Source organism: Platalea leucorodia, assembly GCF_965183815.1.
Source record: "Platalea leucorodia genome assembly, chromosome: 13".
Classification (NCBI taxonomy): Eukaryota; Metazoa; Chordata; class Aves; order Pelecaniformes; family Threskiornithidae; genus Platalea; species Platalea leucorodia.
Window position 1 is genome coordinate 12,478,613 of NC_138835.1, and position 24,270 is coordinate 12,502,882.

Below are 24,270 nucleotides of genomic sequence, written 5' to 3' on the forward strand. Positions count from 1 at the left end.
AGCTGTCGGAAGGCTGCGTAACACCAGGGAGGCCGAGAAGGAGTTAGATAGCTGGTTCCAAGCGCAGTCTGCAGTGGACCCATGGTGAAACAGCCCAAAACTCCCCCACTGGCACACAGAGAAGGGAGGGGGACCAATAATGCAGAAGAATGGAAGCTTGCAACAGCAAGGACCAGCGGGAGGAAGAGACTTCCCCCGAAGGCTGAGGTGCTCTTGCAGAACCACTTCACCACTCTGCAGACTGAAGAGGAAGGACCTGACACATCAGGAGAGCCGCTGGAGCTGAGTAAGGCAGCCCGATCTGCTCCCTGTGTAACAACCAGCGCAACTAAGAAAAGGCGATGGGTGACAGTAGCAGGCAACTCTCTTCTGAGAGATACGGAGACGCCCATTTGCCAACCTGATGCACTCTCTAGAGTGGTGTGCTGCCTACCGGGGGCTCGTATCAGGCATGTCACCGAGAGGCTACCAAGCCTCATACAGTCCACTGACTATTATCCACTGCTGTTGTTTCACGTGGGCACCAGAGGAGTATCAAGAATGCTTACAGAGCCCTGGGAGTGGCAGGAAGGGACTCTGGAGCGCAGGTAGGTTTTTCATCTATCCTCCCAGTCAAAGGGAAGGGGCTTGAAAGGGCCAGTCAAATCTGGCAAATCAACAAATGCTTACAGGACTGATGCCACAGCCAGAGGTTCGGCTACTTAGACCATAGGACTCGCTTTGAGAAATGTGGTCTACTGCGGGCTGATGGGGTCTATCTGTCAGAGAAGGGGAAGAGCATCTTTGGTCATAGGCTTGCCAAGCTGGTGAAGAGGGCTTTAAAGTTGCTAGGGGAGAGGAACCTCAATCCATCCTTCTCCTACCAGTTGGATGCCAGTGCCAGGAATAGATGCCCAGAGCCTGGAGAAGGATCACAGGTCAACAAGAGTGTACCTGAAGAGCAGCACAAAGGAATTCCAGCCAGTAAGTTGGCTTCATTAGGGGCCCAACTTAACTGATCTGAATTCTCTCAGTGCCAGGAGGCACACAAGGCGCGAACATCGTTCTTCCACTTCGATCGGTCTGCGGCTGCGTGCTCTGGAGTCCCAAGGGCCACAGTGCAGTCTTCTGTTGCTTTTTTCCTCAAGACATGACCAATCCAGTTCCATCTCCTCCTCCTCACTTCATTACTGATTTTCTCCATCTCCGCCATTTCGGTTTTTTTGAAAGTTGATGCTCGTTGTTTCTGCAACTTTTTTTTTTTTTTTTTTTTTCCTCCGGGAGGAGGTAGTTGGCCTCCTGCCCAACCCCCATGACTTGGAGGGCCAGCGGTTTTTCTGTCAGGGTGGCCTTCCCTTAGGCTGCGTTGGTTCGCGGCACCTTCTTCAATTTTATCCGGTGCACCCTCCAGAGAGGGATCCCCTATCCACCACCCAGGGGACGCGCCTTCTAGCCGTGCAGCCCCAGCCGAAGGGCCCAACTTAACTACCTCTACGCAAATGCACGAAGCATGGGGAATAAACAAGAGGAGTTAGAGATATGCACACGCCTACAAGGCTATGATCTTATCGGCATCGGGGACACGTGAAAGGTACAGGCTCTTTAGGAAGGACAGGCAGGGGATACGAGGAGGGTGCACAGCAAGCTCGCTACCCTGGACTTCAGGAGAGCAGACTTTGGCCTCTTCAGGGATCTGCTCAGTAGAGTAACATGGGATAAAGCCCTGGAGGGAAGAAGGGCCCAAGAACGCTGGTTAATATTCAAGGATCACCTCCTCCAAGCTCAGAAGCAATGCACCCCAACAAAGAGGAAGTCAGGCAAAAGTGCTAGGCCTGTGTGGATGAACAAGGAGCTCCTGGACAAACACAAAAACAAAAAGGAAGCCTACAGAGGGTGGAAGCAAGGACAGGTAGCCCGGGAGGAATACAAAGAAATTGTCTGAGCAGCCAGGGATCAGGTTAGGAAAGTTAAAGCCCCAATAGGATTAAATCTGGCCAGGGATGCCAAGGGCAACAAGAAAAGCTTCTCTAAATATGTCAGTGATAAAAGGAAGACTAGGGAAAATGTGGGTCCTCTCTGGAAGGAAATGGGAGACCTGATTACCTGGGATATGGAGAAGGCTGAGGTACTCAATGACTTCTTTGCCTCAGTCTTGGCTGGCAAGTGCTCTAGCCACACCACCCAAGTCGCAGAATATAAAGGCAGGGACTGGGAGAATGAAGAACCGCCCACTGTAGAAGATCAGATTTGAGATCATCTAAGGAACCTGAAGGTGCACAAGTCCAAGGGACCTGATGAGATGCAACCATGGGTCCTAAGGGAACTGGCGGATGAAGTTGCCAAGCCACTACCGGTGCATCATATTTGAGAAGTCATGGCAGTCTGGTGAAGTTCCTGCTGACTGGAAAAGGGGGACCCCCATTTTTAAAAAAGGAAAAAAGGAAGACCCGGGGAACTACAGACCAGTCAGACTCACCTCTGTGCCTGGCAAGATCATGGAGCAGATTCTCCTGGAAACTATGCTAAGGCACGAGGAAAATAAGGAGGTGATTGGTGAGAGCCAACATGGCTTTGCTAAGAGCAAATCGTGCCTGAGAAATTTGGTGGCCTTCTACAATGGGGTTACAGCGTTGGTGGATAAGGGAACAGCAAGAGATATCATCTACCTGGACTTGTGCAAAGCATTTGACACTGTCTCACACAACATCCTTGTCTCTAAATCAGAGAGATGGATTTGATGGATGGACCACTCAGTGGATAAGGAATTGGCTGGATGGTTGCACTCAAAGAGTTGCGGTCAATGGCTCGGTGTCCAAGTGGAGATCAGTGACGAGTGGCGTTCCCCAGGGCTTGGTATGCGGACCGGCACTGTTTATATCATCTTTGTCGGCGACATGGACAGTGGGATTGAGTGCACCCTCAGCAAGTTTGCCGATGACACCGAGCTGTGTGGTGCGGTCAACACGCTGGAGGGCAGGGATGCCATCCAGAGGGACCTGGACAGGCCGGAGAGATGGGCCCGTGCAAACCTCCTGAAGTTCAACAAGGCCAAGTGCAAGGTCCTGCACATGGGTTGGGGCCAGCCCAAGCACAAATACAGGCTGGGTGGAGAATGGATAGAGAGCAGCTCTGAGGAGAAGGACGTCGGGGTGTTGGTTGATGAGAAGCTCAGCACGACCTGGCAACGTGCACTTGCGGCCCAGAAAGCCAACCGTATCCTGGGCTGCATCAAAAGAAGCGTGACCAGCAGGGCGAGGGAGGGGATTCTCCCCCGCTACTCTGCTCTTGTGAGGCCCCACCTGGAGCACTGCCTCCAGCTCTGGGGCCCCCAACATAAGAAGGACATGGACCTGTTGGAGCGAGTCCGGAGGAGGGCCACAAAGATGCTCAGAGGGCTGGAGCACCTCTCCTGTGCGGACAGGCTGAGAGAGTTGGGGTGGTTCAGCCTGGAGAAGAGAAGGCTCCGGGGAGACCTTATAGCAGCCTTCCAGTGCCTGAAGGGGGCCTACAGGAAAGCTGGAGAGGGACTTTTTATAAGGGCCTGTAGTGATAGGACAAGGGGTAATGGCTTTAAACTGAAAGAGGGTAGATTTAGATTAGGCATAAGGAAGAAATTCTTTACTGTGAGGGTGGTGAGGCACTGGCACAGGTTGCCCAGAGAAGCTGTGGATGCCCCATCCCTGGAAGTGCCCAAGGCCAGGCTGGATGGGGCTTTGAGCAACCTGGTCTGGTGGAAGGCATCCCTGCCCATGGCAGGGGGCTGGAACCAGGAGATCTTTAAGGTCCCTTCCAACCCAAACCATTCTACGATTCTATGATCATCTGCCTTCCTTCTTCCCCACCCCCACTTTTATTTAAAACATTGTGGCCTATTTGACATGATCTATTGCTTTTCTTCTGCCCTGAACAGAAGATCAGTTCTTCCCTAAGTCTTCCTTTTCACAACTTCCATTACACTAAATTAATTATTTTCCAGTTCTAAAAACAAATAAACCTCCTTGTGCCCAGTAAAAGCAATACAGGAGAATGGAAAATGCTGTAAAACTTGTTCTCATAGAAGCCAGGACCTTCCCCATACTCTGCCACTCAGTCTTCCTTTTACATGGTTTTACAAGACTTAATTTTTCATTTCCCACTTCTTTATGTAGTTTTATTTAGAATGTTTTTTTTACAAGCTGGGTGGGAAGTTCAGCTTCAGGTATACAAGTTCATACTTGCTTGATGGCTTTTGGGTTGAACAGGACAGTCTCATGTTGTTTATATCAGCTTTCAAATAAGCTTTTACAGAACTTGTTCTTGGTTCAAAGTCTGAAGTAGCATAGAAATAGCACTCCTGGGCACAGCAGATAAAAGTAGCTCCCATTAAATATAAAGTTAAACGTTTGCGTTATTGCAAACGATGACATTATTAGGAAAAGGCCTTTCCAAGTAACTGTCAAGGAAAGTCACATGCTTTATCCTAGCTGTGTAATGATCATAAAACTGCAGTAATGGCATGTTTGTATTGTGTAATAATGGCAGGTGGGAGTTGCAAACTGACTGAAAAAAACAAGACAGGAGGACCGAGCTTTGCTTTGAGTCATTTCAGTTTTACAGAATCAACAGTTCATTTTTCTGACTACCTCGGTCGCAGGCTGCCCGGGGCGCAGCGGCGGGGGGCTGCTGCCGCTGGACGCGCCCCGGCCCCGGCCCTGCCTCCCTCCCTCCCTCCCCCGGAGCTCCCCGGGCTGCTCCGCACCGCTGCGCACCGCTGCGCTCCGCTGCCCGCCTCCCATGGAGCTGCTCGCCGCGCTGCTTCTCCTGCAGGTAGGTGCGCAGCCCTGCCCGCGGGGACGAGGGCTCGGGCCGCAGCGCGGTGCCTCCGGGGAAGGGGGGCTCCTCTGTCCCCAGGAACCGGGCTCAGGTCTCCTGCAAGGGGGTTTCCAGGAGCCTCTGCTCCTCCTGCCAGGGACGCCGGCGTACTCATGCCTGGCAGAGCGCACAGGTGCCTAGCGTTGGGTCTGCTGGATTAACGATCCCCTGCAGTAATTCAGTGGCATTTCCACGAGTGTTTCTGTGGGGTTCGTGGGCTCGAACTGGGTTGTTCCTTCCTAGCAGTGACGATGTCTGGGACTGATACGGCAATGGCCTGAGCCATTGCTGTGCAACTGGAGCACATAGAGGAGTGTGGAAGCCATAAAATTAATTAAAGCTTCCAGTACAACCAAAAGCGGCTACGTGTATATAAAGGGGAAAGCGGCTTGTCTGGGGGGTCCAGCACAGACAAAGTTGAACCAAGCTGTCAGAGCTGAACCTGGAACAAAGCTTATAAATACTACATGCAAGTACCAAGTTAAAGCCTTCCTTGCTGTTTTTACATCGTAGAGGTTTTCCCCAGGTCATACAACAGCGTTACAGAAAAGCTCCAAGGCGTTACTGATGAGCCCCCATTGCTTGGCAAGTTTATAACCATGACAATTTTATCAGTATTTCATTTCTTCAGAAAAAGGTCACGGGGTAAAGGCCAAACCTTTGCCCAACTCTAGGCAGGAAGAACTCTGTTTCATTTTTGAATGCTACTGGATACATTTGATGGAATGAGTCATAAAACCTCAAGCTTTCCAATGAAATCAGTGAAAAGTAGGAGGAAGGCATGCAAGTTACCTGTGAGCTAATGGCAATAGTGTAATTTAAGTACTGTCATACTCCTTTGTGGTGAAAGATTTCAAGTAAAATGTAGTGTCTGAAGCCGGTGCAGGAAGCTTGTGCTTAGAAAAGGGCAAATCCTGCCAAGTGGGGTGCAGTCACCATTCTCCACAATTTATTTCACTTCTCTGGATTAGAGACTTTGGTCTGGTGTTCATCTTCTGGTAAATCAGCTATGTTTGGAACACTTAGAGGCACATGACAGAGTCTCTGAGAACCTGAAACACTCCCCACACGTAACTTTTTTCCAGTAGTAGGTTTATGTCCTGCCAATACCAGACAACTTCTAAAGCAGCACTAGACACAGAGAGACAGAAGTGAATATTTTAAAAACTGGAGATACTTGGTTTGAGAAAAGCCATAGAGATAATACTATGGACTGTTAGATGCAGCATTTGCATGTTCCTGGGACTGGCATCACCTGACCAGAGAAATTAGTATCCAAGCTCTCATGCCAGTTCACTTGGAATGAGATGGATGATATTTGTGGAGTCTCCAGGGCTAGATACGATTTAATACAATGCTGTCAAAGCTAGGTCAATATGTTTCTGTGAAGCCAGCTTCTTCCTACATAACATATCAATGGTTTCTATTTAACCACACTTCTCACAATCATCTTTCTTTTTTTTTCACAAGGTTACTGCTGCCAACAGTTTTTCTCATGAAATAGAAAATTTCAGTTTAAGACAAGCCATCCGAAAGAAGAGTATTCAGGTTTGTAGTCAATATTATATAGCAACAGATACACAACTGTTAATATGTAAACTATGATACTAAATACACTGCTTTATCCAATAGTGGATAGATTCTTCCCAGTTAGACAGTCTACGTCCTCTACGGCGTACAAAAAGGACCTGGGTTGTCACCACCATTGATGTTCAAGAGGAGGACAAAGGACCATTCCCAATATATGCTGGGCAGGTACAAACAACCTTTTAGTAAAAGTTCTTCTTGAACCTCAGTAAGGTATTAATCACCGCAGATTGTACACTAAAATACCAAAGGTAGGAGAGGGCAAGAATTGTGCATCAAACAGCAACTTTTTAAAAAACTTATTTATACAAAGTTGTCTTATTTACATTGAGCTGGGTAGCCTTGTGTGGTGTGGGGGCTATACTGCTCCTTTCTACGGGAAGCTGCAGGTATACTCAGGGGAAAGAAGACTACAGCCTGGGAGAAGTAAGAGAGCCATTGCACAGAGCTGCGTACCTGCACACTGTGCAGAGTAGTGATGCTGCAACCCAGAAAGCTGTGGAGCTGGCTGAGACCAAGCCTGCAAGCAAGGCCCCATCTGCACAGAGGAGGTGGGCAGGAGCGGAATTGGTCTAAAGTGGTTTTATTTCTTTTCCATCTTACCTACTCACACTGCATTGTGCTATGTCTCTTTTCAAAAGGTGTTCAACAACAAAGCATTTAATGCATCAGTAAAATATTTAATCAGTGGACCTGGGGTAGATCAACCTCCAGAGATTGGATTATTTTCTGTAGGAGAAGATGCAAATGGATATGTGTATGTACATCGTACCATTGACAGAGAAAAGACCTCAACTTTTCAGGTAACACACTTTAAAAAGTACTTAAAACTGTTTGAAAATATTAATTGCTTTCTCATAGCTAAATGCTTCACAACAATGAGACACACCTAAAAGAATTTTAAGTGTATTTTTATGACCTCCTTTTCTTATTGTGAACCTCTAAATAAATGCTAAGATGATTGTTTCAGCAGAGACCAGTAGGTAACTTCCACATCGCTATCCATTATAAAGCTTTGTGGCATGTTTGGACTTCCACAAATATCTGTACAGTTCTTTTCTATTTTCTTTTTGATATGACTCTTGATTGTAATCTAAAAAATAAAAAGGTTGTCCTGAAATTCAAAGTATGTTACAGCTATAGGGGCCAGAACACTGAGTTGAAAACCCAAAAGCTCCTAATCAAGAGAATGGAAGCAAATAGTTATGCATTACAAAAAAGTAGGTAATACTGGAGGAGCTGCAAAGCTGTATTACTGCAACTTTACATAAGAGTAAGCATATGTTTCTCCTTAAAAAGCAGAAAAGTGTTCATAAGCAGTAACTGTAATGAAAGAAATGTGATAACAAGTGTACGAATGAAATATGTGAGTGTGGGTTTGTTTTCCTCTCGCAAAAAATCTTCAGTTGTGGTCTCCTTATGTTTATTCTGTGATGACTTCTATTTGTGTCTCTGTGGATTAACTGTACACAACTGATAGTTACCGTTCCATGTGGCTTTCTGTGCAAGGTCTTGCCTTCCATAATGAAAAGATAAATTTTGGAGAGCCTTCTATTCCCCCTCACCGGACACACGGCTGTTCCAGGGCAGACACTCCGGGCTTGGTTTTAAAGCAGAAATAAGTGTAGCAAAGAAGAATTCAGCATTCAGAATTGAATCCCCTGCACATTCATGGATATAGTGCCAAAATATCATAGAAATGCAGCTAGAGAAAACTGAATGTACTACTTCAATAAATACTTCAGAATTGGGAAGCACACGTGAAAGCATTCTTTTGTCTGGCCCCAGGGATATTTATGTATTTTATATTAGGAAGTCATTTCAAATAACCCAGATCCAGCTCCAGGTACTGATTTTTTTTTAAAGTATTGTTTAATGCACAGGATGACCATTATGAATCTACTACTTTGGAAAGGTGAAATAATGACTTAGTGATGCAACTTAAAGGCAAATGCTAGCCCAATATGATTGAAGCAGCTTCAAAATTAAGTTTTTTGTTCCATTCTGATATCTAAATGATACCATTCATTCCATTCTGATATCTGTGTCGCTACTCATTTAGATACGTTTCGATATTGTGCACAGAAAAACTGGTGAACTATTGGACCACCCTTTATTTTTCAAGATAAATGTGAAAGATATTAATGACAATGCACCTGAGTTTCCCAAGGAAGAATATAGCATTACAATAAGAGAGAACCACAGTAAAGGTAAGTGCCATCCAAACAAGGGATACTACTGGTTTGTGTATGACTGCTCTCTTTAATTCCTTTGTCTTTCCTTTTCCTTTCTTACTAAATCTGTTCTTCTCCCTATGTTTTACTTAAACACTTGTGTTTAGGGACGATTTCCTGTGAAGGACTATTTCCTCCCTCTTGACTTCTTGTCTGATTAACCTCAATGCACATTAGCATAACGTTGGAGACATTCTGGAAAACTCCTAAGATATTTCTTCTTAACTGCAAGCCAAGACTTTAGCAGACTGTCATGGTTTAACCCCAGGCGGCAGCTCAGCCCCACCCAGCCGCTCACTCACTCCCCACAGGGGGATGGGGGAGAGAATCAGAAGAGTAAAAGTGAGGAAACTCGTGGGCTGAGATAAAGACAGTTTAATAGGTAAAGCAAAAGCCACGCACGCAAGCAAAGCAAACCAAGGAATTCACTCACCGCTTCCCATCGGCAGGCAGGTGCTCAGCCATCGCCAGGAAAGCAGGGCTCCATCACGCGTGACGGTGACTTGGGAAGACAAACGCCATCACTCCGAACGTCCCCCCTTCCCCCTTCTTCCCCAGCTTTATACGCTGGGCACGACGCCCTGTGGTGTGGGACAGCCCTTTGGGCAGCTGGGGTCAGCTGTCCCGGCCGTGTCCCCTCCCAGCTCCCTGTGCACCCCCAGCCTGCTCGCTGCTGGGGTGGGGGGAGGAGCAGAAAGGGCCTTGACTCTGTGTAAGCGCTGCTCAGCAACAACAAAAACATCCCTATGTGATCAACACTGTTTCCAGCACACATCCAAAACATAGCCCCATACTAGCTACTATGAAGAAAATGAACTATCCCAGCCAAAACGAGCATACAGACTAATCTGAACAGTAGATCTGGAACCTGCACATGGACACTGCTTCACAGAAGACGGTCGGACACACTGTTTTAGAAATACAAAGACTTAATCTGGATGTGTAGACATGTGGGCATGGTGCCAACTCCTCAGGAGCTGGCATAAATAACTACTGAATGTTTTTGATAAAGTAGATTCATGAGTGTGATAACTCTCTCTATTGTCCAACAGTACCTTAGGCAGATTTACTGCTCAAATGAGCTGGAAGCCAAAGTTGTTGCAGGGATAACCATAGCCACAGAAGTTATAGGTTTTCTTAGGACTTGTGTGTTCAAGAGCCTGCAGACAGGCCTGAGAAACTCCATGTCAAGACTAAACACTTCTATTAATGTCTCAATTCTTCATCCTAGATGACCCAGTTTTCCAAGTTACTGCCTTGGACAAAGATGAAGATGGCACTGCCAATTCTCAGGTGTCCTATTCTCTAAGTATGCAAATGCCCCTTTCAGATGGATTCACATTTAATGTTGATCCTACCACAGGATCAATACGTCTGTCAAGATGCCTGGAATATAAGGTGAGGTACATACGGCAGCTTTGTATCATTTAATGCATGATACATGTTCACTACACATTAACCAGGTATAAGCGAGGGAGAGTCTCACACCCAGCTTTGTAGCTGTGACTGGCAAAATGCGGGAACTGCTTCTGAACTAAGTTTGGAACTTCCTTTCTTCTGTTTTTCAGACTACCAACTCTTTCAAACTTCTAATTAAAGCCAGTGACCATGGAACTCCCCAGCTGTCATCTACTGCAACAGTGAATGTAGCTGTTGAAGATGCAAACAACCACCTCCCTGTATTTACTCGTGATAATGTAAGGAAAAACATTATTACTTTACTGAGCCTTCCTAAATACAGGTCAGTCCTTCAAACTGCTAAATACACTCAGTGGTGGAAATAGGAACCCTCAGACACTTGCAGAATCAGGCCAAAACAAGTGCAAATAAACTTTATGTGAAGAAATATCTCTTAAAAATGTGGACAGTAAGAGAACACTTGACTATTGAGAGTGATAAACTTTGTTAGTTTTCTGTGTACAGCACTAGAAGGTTTTTGTCTCACTATTAGCGTAAGGATGCTGACAGACTAGCTTATTCTAACATCTGAGAAGCTAAGGTGCTGATTACAATCTACTCTTGAAAGATCCTAGTTTTGATCCATGAAGACCTCAACGGCCCTAAACCTGCCTGCCTGCAAACTCAGTACATCTTAATGGGGCAGTTAGGTGTGGTAGCGATGCTTCTGCTGGCATAGGCTGTGAGGGTGCTTCTGCAGCATCCGCTGTGTGAATGGGAGCGACTGAGCTTGCTGGCAGGAAGAGGGCTCTGAGGAGTTAAAAAAGCTGTGAACGGGTAGACAGCTACACTTGAATTCAGATAAGAGCTATCCATTTTCAGGCTCTGGTCCCCTTAATACCTCAGGTCCCGGAAAGACTGTAATTTGCATGTTGACACAGTGCTGTGGTTTAACCCCAGGCCCAGCAGCCTGCTCGCTGCTGGGGTGGGGGGAGGAGCAGAAAGGGCCTTGACTCTGTGTAAGCGCTGCTCAGCAGTAACGAAAACATCCCTATGTGATCAACACTGTTTTCAGCACACATCCAAAACATAGCCCCATACTAGCTACTACGAAGAAAATGATCTATCCCAGCCAGAACCAGTACACATATGCGGAGTGTAGAGTCATGTCAAGCACTGGTATGTGTAAATATTTGAAGTTGTGAACAGTAAGAATAGATATGGGTTACAACGGTAGGTATGAAGTCACCTACAAAAGCAAACACACTTACAAGTGTGTTACTGTGGTAGGTCTCCTACTTGCAGAATAGTGTTTGGAAGACCTGAGGGAATAAGGTTAGATAATCTGCCAAAACAGGTTTGTACAAGAAATCTGTGCTTCATCATCATTAACTCCAGTCTAGTAAAATTCTGAGCCTTCTCTCAGCTGTGATTTGTTCCCTCTATCTGAGTACATGTGTGATTCTTTACAGCATTTTTTAAAGTTGTGATGCAAGGAGAGTATTGTTTACATATTAGAAGGCAAGAGTCTGAATTTTCAGATCTCAACCAGTGACCAACTTATATGAAGAAAATAAACACAAATAAATTACATTTTACTACCATCTCATCTTTTAAGACATATTTCTGCTTTAGGTGATTTAATTGGCATTTCTTAGCCTGTCTTTGGAGTGCTAGTTAGGCAAGCTGGTGGCTACATTGCACCATCAAACTGTTCACCGTTGTGAAGAAATTACCTAAAATCTCACACATACTTGCTTTCTACAAGCTCAGATATGGAACATCTGCAGACTAGTTCTGGCCTAAGCCTGTATGCACCAATCTCTTCCACATGGCAGAAGGCAATCCTGGGTGAAAAGCCCTAGTGGCATTTATGGGCCTACTGCTATAGTTAGTATTAGGAGAGATGAGTAGTCTCCTGGTTTTAGATGAAGATCAGGTTTAGTAATAAGCTCTTTATGAAGTCAGTGGGAATGTGTTGGAGGAAAGTTAGTTCTGTAACTCCCATAGGGGTTCTCTGTCACTGAGCAGGGAGACATGAACCACCGCAGACAACGACAGTGTGTGCAGAAAGTAGCTCCACATGGTCTGGTGGTGGAACTCTGGCTCAGAACTGGCTAACAAGCTTCTTTCTCTTGGAGAATAGAAATAGTCCTTAGTTCTTTCCTTTCCCCTCCCAGTACCAGCTACAGATTTCAGCAGGTCAAGAACATCCAGCTGTATTACGGCTCCAAGTGCAAGATGAAGACTCTCCCAACACTCCAGCTTGGAGAGCAAAATACAGAGTAACAAAAGGCAATGAGAAGGAACAGTTCACCATTGAGACGGATCCAGACACAAATGAAGGCATTTTGAGTATTATCAAGGTAAGGAGCAGTAACAGATGAGCTACAGCATGGCAATGTTGTAGTGTGGCCAGTCTGATTACAAGACCAATAGCTTAGCATCTTAGTTGAGTTTGGTGAGCTCAGTTCACCTCTGAGTTCCAGGTATATAGAGGAGACTGCCAAACCAAGGGTCATAACTGCTAATCAGACTTTTGTCTGGGGTTTTCAGCCTCTCAACTACGAAGAAGACTCTGAGATGACACTTGTCATTTCTGCAGCAAATGAAGAACCTTTCTTCTTGTGTAAAAACAGCATTCTGATGATCTCAACCCTAGAATCCACGAATACAACTGTTACCATCAAGGTCTTAGAGTCACAGCGTGCTCCTAGGTTTCATCCTCCTATACTTATTGTCCAAAAAGAAGATTCAATGAAGCCTGGGAGAGTATTTAGAAGGTATCCTGCCACATCTCCAGATGTTATGCCAAATAAGATAAAGTAAGTGGAGATGCTTCTAACTCTCAGAATAAGAAATAGCTTAGGAATATAGAGAGTTTTTCAAGTTTAATTTGGTATATGTACATATATGAATATACATCCACATATATTTACAGTTATATGAACATATACATTAGAGGTGCAGGTTTACTATTGTTGATTCTGCAGATCCAGATAGCTGGTTGTGTAAGATACAATTTAAAGGTGCAGTCAGTCCTTGGTTGCTCAATGTTTCTGTTGTCTTCAAAACAGTTTTGCCTAAAACCAGGTTGCATTATTTATATTTTACTTTTGACAACAAATTTTTGATGCCATAGAAAGGACTAAGGTATGCTTGGCTGTAAGAATAGTAATCTGATGTGGAAATTAGAAACTTTCTTAGCCCCTAGGAACAGTTTTGATGTGCCTGTACAAGGTATGGGGACTTGTATGGGGAACTGTTTGTTGGCTGTGTTGAAACACACAGCTTGTCATAGCATTAACAAAAGTAAGCATCACTAACAAGTAAAAATACCTACAGAGCTCAAAAGGACAAAGAAAGATGCAGTAGAAATTTTCTATTCTTCAAAATCCTTCTAAGATTGTAACTTGTAACTTTTTCCTTTCTTTTTAAGATATGAACTAGCCCGTGACCCAGGTGGTTGGCTGAGCATAGATGAGAATTCTGGAGTTCTTACTGTGGCAAAAGAATTTGATCAAGAATCCCCTTACGTGAACAACAGCCTGTACACCATTATTGTTCGTGCTATTGATCATGGTAAGTAGCCAGTCAGATAATATTCAAGCAGTATTTGGACTGTTTGAGATGAGGTGCATGTTAGATAAAAAATGATAGCAAGACTAAGGACCTAAGTAGAGAATGGTAATGCAGAACACCCTAATATTTAAAACTTGTGTTATGTGTGACTTAGTAGGATAAACCAGACAGAGATCCTGCCAATGGACTGGCTTTTGTTGATACCCAGTTGTGAGTGTTTTTCTGTTTCTTTTGCTCCTATCTAGGTATTCCACCGCGGACTGGTACTGGCACCATCTGGCTTTACTTGTCTGACATTCGTGATCATATGCCAACGTTAGTGGCTCCTTCTTTAGATGTATGTCACAAAAAAGAACGGACGCCTCTCATTATAAAAGCTAAGTCTGCTCTGGCCCGTTCACATTCTGGGCCATTTACATTTGAGCTGGCTGAGGACTCTGAAGATGTGAAGCATAACTGGAAATTAGGAGAGAACTTTGGTGAGTTCTTCCTTTCATGTCCTTCATGAGCAGTTCATTGTCAGCTATGTGCCCTCTAGTTATTTCACTGTCTCTTACCTTTATGGCTTGTTACTGATTAGTCTCGATGAGACTGAAAGGACATGGAAGAACAGCTTTCAAAATATAAAGTTACTGCAATTTGAAAAAAAGTTACATTGTTCTTTATGTCTGCTGAGGACAGGACCAGAAGCAATGTGCTCAAATTGCAGAAAGGGGATAGGACAGCTGAGGAACCACTTCTGCATTTGATTAGCTACCTGATGAATGCTAGAGGTTATCAGTGCAGCTATGCCAGAATGCAGCTAGACTGGGAGAGATGTCTTTGCCCAGAAGACTCAGCAAGGTGATAAGGTGGGGTGTCATTTTGTCCTATTTACTATGGTGCATTAAGGCTGGAAAAAGTATTTGAAATTGGGGTGCAAATGAGTTTCCCTTTGATTATCAACAGAAGGGACTGTAGAATATCAGGCTTCTTCCTATGAGTCTTGAAATAATTCACTTGTCTTCTTTTTAGGGGAGTCAGTTGAACTTTTAATGTTAAGAAGCCTCCCACAAGGTAGCTACTTGGTGCCCATCATTATTCAGGACACACAAGGATTTTCTACAAGGCAGAACCAGCATGTTAGGCTCTGCTTTTGCCCAGATGGACATACATGTAAAGAGTCACCATTTCCACAAGCAGCAGTGAGACTTGGAGGTGGTGCCATTGCAATAATACTGACAGTTCTGTTGTTACTACTGGGTAAGTAACCTCCTAACTTATGTGTGCAATTTATCTGTCGTCTGCCCAATGGATCTCATTGCAATCACAGCTCATGAACATGTGCTAAAATCTACCAGCGTTAATAGGAAAGGCCATTTGCCTTAATGTGTTAGAGTGTAGTCAAGGTGCAAGCAGTTAATACTTGCACTCTTCATGGCACTTCCATCCATGTGCCCTGGTCCATGACCCGTTCTCTGTTCAAATTTTAGGAAGACCTTAGTTTTCCAACACAAGACATTGCCATTTCCATCTAGTAACTGAAAAGATCTTTTCTGATAGCCAAGAAAACTTTCAAATTACTAGGCACTGTAATACAATGTGTAATGCAGAGGAAGGTGGTCTCCAAGGCTGACAACACAGGGTAAAAGACACTAGAAAGATTAGTGAAACTTATCTGCCCTCATGGCTGGGATGTGAAAAGGTGAGGACTGTGTATTGCAGAGAAGTGAAAAAGGGAAGATAACATCGATGCATGGAATGCTATTGTATGAACAACAATAAATACAAGTATGTAACCTAGGAAAAAAGAAAATATCTAAACTGAAAAAACAGAAACGTAATGTTAACGGGTGGAATTTTTCAGCTTGTTACTTGTGAAAATCACGATTATATTGTGCCTAAAAGAGACTGGCAAATGTAAATGTGTCCTTAAGCTGAACTCTGGTACAACAAAGTAAATACTTTTGTTTGCATTGAATAAAATTGAATACTTGACTTTTTTGACATGAACCATGTACTGGCTAACTGGAAGTAATGAATTTCTCTCATGGGGTTACGCTACTCAGTAATTGCTTGTTATAGAACTGCTTCCTCTGTAACAGCTCATGTTGGTTACTGCTGAAGAGAACTACTGATTCTTTACCTGAAGCAAAAATTAACAGATTATCTGACCACTATTCCTCTGGTTATCTGTGAGTGATCTAGTATGCCTGCCTGCTCAGTGCAGTGCTGTGTGGAGGTAACAGCTTGGCTTTCTAAAGCTGGCTGACCACTCCAGGCCAAGCATTGCATCCGCACAGCTGCACTGCTGGAGGTTTCCGAGTTAGCTCATTTGGAACTGGGCTGGGTACTTCACCAACCCGCTGTATTGAGCCATACAGATCTATTCACAATGCCCATTTCACCATTCCCTTTCTTGTTTCAGCAGTTTCCAGTATTCTACTTTGCCGGTTTTATGTGGTGGGATCTAAAAGCAAAGCCACTGTTCTACTTCAAGAAGGTGAACAGACTTTAATCAGCTATAATGAAGAGAGCAGAATGTCTTCATTTCAAGTAGGTGCAAAAGCATATATTCACATTACCCCACCAGTGCTGTGTGGTTGAATCTGGTACTAGTCATCTCTTTTATTATGTTTCCTCTGGTTTTTGTATTGAGCAAAATAAAGCTTTTTTGCCACTAAGCATATCTGGGGAGTGGTGTTCTGCATGGACTGGATAACGCTACTCTGGTGACAGACTTCAATCGCTCCTACCAATTTTTAGTATCAGCAGGACCTTCCCAGGTGCCTCATCCTACCGATGAACCCAGCAGATGAGGAGGCACATCATCTCTTGTCACCCTGCACATCCTAGTGTTTTTGACAAGGGAGCAGACGAAAGTGAAAGGCTGCAAAAGTGTGATCCTTCACAGCCTAGTTCAGTTTCTTATTCATACCACCCCTCTCCTTGTACGCAGGCTAAGCTGGACACTACAGATCGTGCTGCTCTACCACCTGTGTCTGTGGAGGCTAGAAAAGAAGTGATTGCTGAGGTAACTGCCTGTTTCCTTATGTAAATGCCCTTTTTTATACCACAGAAATTGGCAATCCCAAGAATGAGGTTTGGTATTAATAATAGTGGGAAGAATAATGTGATATAATTCAATTAGAAAACAAGTGTCACTTGTTGGAGATTCCACTGGTATTTAAAATACTGTTGACAACATTTTTTTCTAACAGCTTTCAGTTTGAGACTGGCACTTCTTTTCATTAGTTATTGTTCTAAATATTTGGAAGTGTAATTTCTTCCAGAATTCTTATCACAGTACCTGAATTGATATGCATAAGATTTTATTCAGTTCTTGGCATAAGTGAAATGAGACCGTCATTCTTCAGATATCTATCAAAAACATGCTGGTCAACACCTTCTCCTTAACATACTGTAAAAGTGTGGATAGGATTTATGAGTATTTTTATGACTATAAGATGCACTTCGAGGGGTTTGAAGGCTTTTGATTTTGTTCTGTGGATTCTTGTACTGTATTCTCTAACAGATGTCTATTTTTATTGTAAAGAATACCTGAAGGAAATTCTGGTCTACATCAGTAGATGACTGTCATGTGTTTGGTTCATAAATACATAGTGATCACCAAGAGACTTTAAGAACAATCTCTGTCTTACAGCACGCAAAGAAAATATAAACCAGTCTTTTTTATGTATGTGAGAACCCAATTCCACAATCCTTAAGACCATAGTTAGGAGGCAGGATTACTTGTGTGAGAACACATTATAAAGTTCTGAGGTCATGTTTGGTGCCATTAATGAAAAGGAATCCAATACATTTAGAGGAAGAAACATATTTAATTACTGGAGATTATGAAGAATGCCTGCAGTTGGTAATTCCGTGTACACATGGATTACGTACTCATAAGAAGAAACAGTCCCTGAACAGAAAAAGCTGCAATGTAACCGGAGAAGACAGGACCAGAGAAATGGATGTAACAGAGAGAGAGAGATAGATAATTGGATTTATTTGTATCTGAAATAAAAGTTAGTAGGTGACTTTATGCCGGTCAAACCTGAGATACAATGTCTGTCTTCCAGGATGCCCTGTACGCTAGTTACAAGACATCCCAAGTAAGACACCTTGATTACATCATGCAGACACTGGACAAAATACTGAGTCAGGTAAGAAATGAATGTTGAATCCCTCCTTTGTCAAGCTGGCTTGTAAGAATAGGAAAAAAAGGCTTGCAAAACTGGAAAGCTGATATGGCTTCAGCTACTCTCTTAGCCCACATCTAAGAAGCATTACAATCAAAAGCAAGGGAAATATTTGATAGGGAAACATTCAAGACTGTTGTTGAAAATGCCTTGTCTCCTAGACTTCTTGCTGCCTCTGGCTGGTCACCCAGCAGTTACTGCAAGGCTGGAGTCTGCCACCTGTAACAAATTCTTCAAGACGAGGAAGTGGGGCTAAAATGCTTTCTGTTGCTGCACAAGGTTAAAGTTCGGTTGCCTGCTCTTTCACTTCCGTGCTATCAGGGAAATCCGTCCTCCATGCCTCCTTGGGCCAGACTGCATGCCTCCACGCAGTCATGTTTACTTGATAGCTGCCTGGTCCAGGGCAGATCAAATGCTCTTTTCTTCCTCATTTGTACTCCAGGGGAGGTTCAGGCTCTGGTGCTTATGCAGCTGAGAGTTTCAGTAAAACTTTTCTTATTAGAGAAAGACTCATACTCTTCACTGTAACCTCCTGGCTTACCTGCCTAATTTGCATACCATGAGTGCCTTTAATTTCCAAAAGGCCAGTAGGAGCTTCAATGATGATTTGCATTATTTCTTTCCTTCTTTAGAAACTGTATTACCAAAACACACTGGAAGATTACGGGGCCATCTACGAACCTTGCAGATATGCTGAGGAGGGAGAACTAGAGCGAAGTAAGTCCTCCTGCTCTGTCTGCATTGGCCGTGAGGACTTGCCTGTTGATTTTTTGAACACCCTGGGACCAAAGTTTTCTGCTCTGGAAGAAATCTGTCAGAAGCGATTTCCATCATTCAATTAATTTCAAAAGGCTGTGACTACTTTATGGTGTTGCGGAGGCTTCTGGCAGAAGCACTGCCAAATTCGGAAAGAAAGAACCATTTGCACTTGAAAGTGTTGCAGTATGTTTGCATCATGAGTACCTGGCCTTTTATTCTTCATTCCTACACTGTTTGCCTGCCTGCAGCCAAGAACTTGACGTGTCTGGAAGGTCCACTCTACTCTGCAGAGATCTGATCTGAATTCTCTCAGTGCCAGGAGGCACACAAGGCGCGAACATCGTTCTTCCACTTTGATCGGTCTGTGGCTGCGTGCCGTGCAGCTTCCCAAGAGTCCAGCCTGCACCATTCCTCTCAACCTCCACCATCCGACACCAGGTCGTTTTTGGGTGACCGCGCTTTCTTCTTCCCTCTGGAGTCCCAAGGGCCACAGCGCAGTCTTCTGTTGGTTTTTTCCTCAAGACATGACCGATCCAGTTCCATCTCCTCCTCCTCACTTCATTACTGATTTTCTCCATCCCCGCCATTTCGGTTTTTTTGAAAGTTGATGCTCGTTGTTTCTGCAACTTTTTATTTTTTTTTTTTCCGGGAGGAGGTAGTTGGCCTCCTGCCCAACCCCCATGACTTGGAGGGCCAGTGGTTTTTCTGTCAGGGTGGCCTTCCATTAGGCTGCGTTGGTTCGCGGCACCTTCTTCAATTTTATCCGGTGCACCCTCCAGAGAGGGATCCCCTATCCACCACCCAGGGGACGCGCCTTCTAGCCGTGCAGCCCCAGCCGAAGGACTCTGCAGAGATGATGGAGGGATTTTGGCATATTCTGTGCAGACTTACACAAATAGAAGATCTGATATTAAGGATCTTCAATTTAGTATGCAAAGGATAAAACCTGATGTACTAGGCTAGAAATTCCAGTCAAAGTTCCGTGTGGAAATAAGGCAGTTTTGAACAGAGAAGGCAATTACCAGCTAGGCCAGCGATACATCCTTTCTCCAGTAAGCAGTCTCTTTAAATCCAAGATTAACTTTAGTACAGTGCCGTGCGGATCTGACTTGATGATCAGATCTTCTATTTCTATATGACGCTGAAACATCGAAGAGAAAATGCACTTCTACTCTTAGTGTGACTGTAACTGCGTTAATGACCTGAGAGGTCTGCACCATCCTTGCCTTTTAGCATAAAACAGGCACTTATTTAGTGCTTGCATACTCATGGTGGCATCTGGTGGCTGTTAGTTTTATTACACTATTGTAAATAACACTTGAAATGTTGAGAAATTGTTGACAGAGGACAAGGTATGGTTATTCCTTTCATTCAAATAACTACCTTCTCTAAATTAGCTACATGTGACTGTGATGAAGAAATTCTTGGGTTTCCTCGAGCACCATTGATAAAACAGATGGCATGATAAAGAAAGGATGGTATCAAGTTTCCCTATATAGAAACCACAGATGTGTTACTTTTTGTGATTTGTGGATGTCTGAATGTGTGCAATTGACCTGTGCTCAGTTACAGCATGATGGCTCTCGGTGTTACAATACATGAAAGAATAGCTCAGAAGATAGTATTCTGCCATTAGGTAAGTTATACAGGCAGTAAGAGATGGAATTAGTCACAAATCTTACTTCTGTTCTATACAGTTCTGTGCTAAAAGAAAAATGCTTTGCCTAAGGCAAGCACTAAGTCTGGTATCTAAGGCACTGTTCTTCTGTTTTAAAGTTTATTTAAACAATAAATTATGCTTTTGCTCAGATGTTATTAACGAATAATTCAAGGCTGGAAACTTCAGTCAAGTGCGATAAAAGAATTTGGCTGAGTGGCAGGCAGCTAAGTGTTCCTAAATGCCAGCATCAGGATCTGTTTACACAATAAATCACTCCTCTGATAAACCGTCCTTAACTTGTCATTCCGAATGGAAGACTTCAGATCACACCAGTGATTTAGCAGCACTGCTAATAACGAAGATGACTTTTTTATTGTAAATTATAACTGTATTGGTAAGATTAGAATTGTGCTGTTTTGCGATTTCTTCTGAAAATGATGCAAAATTAAAAATAACAATGGAAGTATTCTGTGTGTTTATTGTTTGTGTAAACTTGGGCTGGGTCTACAACACCCGGTGCTTACAAACGCCAAAACATTAGATGTGATCAGACCCACAGTTGCTAATACTGGAAAAAGTTGTCTCTCTCTTGCATGGAAAAAAAAGAACTGTTATAATGAAAAGCTGCTGTATAGCAAATGAGAATGTTCACTGGAGGTTCTTACAATTGTACACTACGTGCCCATACAGGTAGTAACATTCATTATTTCAGTGTCTTCAAGGATTTAGAAGACTTATACACACTAAGCTAATGCAGCTTCCCAGCATTATTGTGAGGTAAAGATGTAGTGTTTAAAGAGCAGAAACTAAGGCTGAAAGAGCTCCTCGGTTGACCACAGTCACAGAGAGCTTGCAGCAAGCTAAGGAATGGCACTTATCCATTGTGCTCCATGTATATCTTGCCTTTCACTAATAGTGTTGACCTTTGCAGCAGCTTTTTACACCATTCCTTTTGACCAGACCTGCGGAATATCCACTCTGCTATGGTCCTATCAAAACAGTACAGAATCTTTAGTATATACAGTCCTGGAGCAAACAGTGATGGAAGTAACAAATAATGAAAGCCTTCATTTTACAGATAAGAACTGATGCACAGAAATCATAAGTCAGCTCCCATAGTCAAAAAGAGACTTGCAGAATGGATCCAGATTTTCAGAATCCCCTTCTGTCACTGTAATCATTGAGGTATCATTATATTCATAATTCCTGTCAAGCCCCGTCATTTACGCAATTACCTGGACAAAAAAATATTCCTCCTTTTTCTCACTATGGATCTGCAATCACAAATTTGGTGATGTGACACTTGCACTCCCGTTAATGATCACATTGTTTGTTGATCTTTTTATCTAACTATGGTAGTTGTATAAAGCAGGTAAGTGCATAATGAGGTGTTCAGTTCATTTAGAATGATTGTTCTAATAATTTAAGTGTCACTATGTGCCTTTCAATAGGAATGAGTACTTTCATGTAGGAATGACAAAGCATGCTACAAACACCTAAATAACCAAACTGCTGAAAACTATTATGATCCCTGCTGCCAAAATATGGACAGGTAATCGGTCATGCATCAACTGGGGCTGTCTGGACAACAGCAAAAGTCAACAGAGGATGCAGAAAGTCTAGCGTTGTAGGTCCGTGTCTCAGCTCTATATGACAATTACTTCCTGCACCATCTGTGCATAAGGTTTGAGTTGACATTTCTCAAATGGGAGTGAAGGAAACCTGAATTAGTTTATTAATCTCTCATTGTCTTAAAAACTAGAAACATCTGCTTGAGACACAAGCAACTTTTTAGTGGAGTTTGGCAGTAGGGAAGCCCAGGCTGATACGGTGTACCTTCACTATGACACTACTATAATCAAAAAGGTTTAGTTAGAGGCTGTCATGAGACACAATGATTAATAAGTAGTGAAAATGAGGCATAAATCAGCATTTCTCCCCTACACCACACATTTGCATCGATCACACTTTTAAAGACACTATTGCAGGAAGCTAGTCAGTAAACGGCTCTTAATCGTGTGAGGCTGAGGTCTATCTCAGGAGACAGACAAAGAGGTCAGCGTCTGGAGGCAGCACGTTTATTTGTGCCACGCAACACACTGAATATTATGACGATATCCCAGTCCAGCTCTGGGCCTCAAAAGTGCTGTTACCCTGTCTCTGCTGAGGGTGACAGCGAACCATCAGACTCCCAGTCACTGAGGGAGCTTTGAAAGGTTCACGTGAAGGTTGATGCGAGCTCCCTGCCTGATACATACCCCTTCTCCGCCAGTGCCTCGCAGCAAACCTGGACCGAGGGACTGGACATGTAGTCCAGGCAACTTGCCATATTTCTTCCCAAGACCCCTCTGCCTGTGCCTCGTGCCCCCCAAGCCAGGCAGACAGCTCGTGCATCGCCCACAGAACCGCACAGAAGGGGCCACTGCTCAGGGGACAACGCCACGGCTGGTGTCAGAGCAGTGCTGTCTGTGCAAACACAAGTACGTATTATCGATGGCCTCAGCTGGTGCTTTGCTCGTACGTAACGGCAAAGGGAGTGTGTGAAGCCTCTGGTTTGTTCAGGATCTGCTTTAAACTAAGTACCTTCATGGCTTGCTGTTTTGTAAATGCTGGTGATGGGCTATAGTGTTTCAATTACCTGTTCACAGTGAGAGGTCTAATCACGAGGCCTGTGAATCCCCATTACTTCTGGCCCCTGCTGTGCCCGAGTCAGCGGGAGTCCCAGCAGCACAAATGTTTATCTCCGCACAATCTTCATCTCTGTCTTTGTTTTGCCTCATTTATAAAAATCTTACTTAAAAGTAAATGACACACAATCAGTAAAGGGGAAATTAATCACACTGGAACCAAACTTCTGACACTGAGTTTTAAAGGAAACAAGAGAGACTGATCATAGGATGGTCCTACAGAGAGTGGATGTCAGTGTGTTAGCAATAAAATCTTTTTGTCTCAGACAGAAAGCGTTTTCCCTGTCTGCCATTTCGTCTACTCTGCTGAGCAATGGCAGATCCCCTGGGATCTTTAGGCTGCCACAGAAGGAGTGTAAGTTTTAATCAAATCTTTCTGTGCCAGTTTTCTCCCTTCTGAAGGATCCATTTGTCCTGATTAAGACATTACAAGAAGTCATTTAAAGGACAAATAAATGACAAGAGATTTTATAAGTGAAGGGTAAACCACGTGCTGAGTGGGCTATAATTAGTTCCTTCTATTAATGCCTTAGGTGTTGTATTTCACAGTCCTAATAATTAAACACTTAGTAACAGAGTGTTGGATTAGTGTTTTAAAAAAACCCATAGGCCAAGCTGGGGACTTCTCTCAAGGTTTTCTGTGAGCAAGCAGGGAACGGATGTTGTAGCACTTCTGGTAGCTGCAAAGTTTCTCAACTCAGTTCAAAAGCCACTATTACCTTCAAAGAAACTGAAAATGGGCTTTTTCTTTCTTAACATGTGCTGATGCTGAAGGCTGAGAATAATGAGAGAATGATGCCATTCCAATGTGGTTTTCCATTTTAGCCAGTAATTGCACTCGGATGGGAAAGCTGGTGGCTGGGGGAAAGTGAGGGAAGACACATGCAAAGCACAGGCAAGCAGATGCCGTACATCACTTCCCTGTGCCGTTTCTGCTCTTCACACTCCCATTATGTCACACTTCTCAGAAGTGATGAGAAGTCTTCAAAATGGAAACGTCTACTCTCCTGTGCTAACCCTGTTAGTGAAACATGGCACACGGACCAAGATACTTTCCTGATGTCTAGAACAACATAATTCACAATGTCTACTGAAATTACTTAATTCTATCCTGAATGCACATTTCTTAGGGACTGGTACATTTCTCAAGAAACAGAAGGCACTTGATAAACTTGAATATTTAATATTTCAGATGCCCGCTTTGTTTCGCTTAACAGTTGTGGTAGGAGTCTACTATTTCCAGTTAGTTACCCTATGGGGTGCAAACTGAAACTCAAACTCACAAAACATGTTTTATTCTGAAGGATAAATCTCTACATTTCTTCTGCTCTGCTTCTGCCACCTCTCTC

At 43.7% G+C, this 24,270-nt stretch overlaps 1 protein-coding gene across 1 annotated transcript; it reads left to right on the top strand.

Moving 5' to 3' along the window:
* Window positions 1-81: 81 nt before the first annotated feature.
* CDH26 (cadherin 26) lies at window positions 82-18,657 on the top strand (the record flags this gene model as incomplete). The annotated part of the gene is made up of 17 exons (XM_082325697.1): window positions 82-587; window positions 867-963; window positions 6,301-6,378; window positions 6,463-6,585; window positions 7,059-7,220; window positions 8,480-8,627; window positions 9,883-10,049; window positions 10,220-10,348; window positions 12,230-12,415; window positions 12,606-12,874; window positions 13,489-13,631; window positions 13,877-14,110; window positions 14,646-14,873; window positions 16,039-16,166; window positions 16,570-16,644; window positions 17,696-17,779; window positions 18,448-18,657. The coding sequence occupies 17 exons, from the start codon at window positions 82-84 to the stop codon at window positions 18,655-18,657; spliced, it is 2,967 nt and encodes a 988-aa protein (XP_082181823.1).
* Between the last annotated feature and the right edge of the window lie 5,613 nt (window positions 18,658-24,270).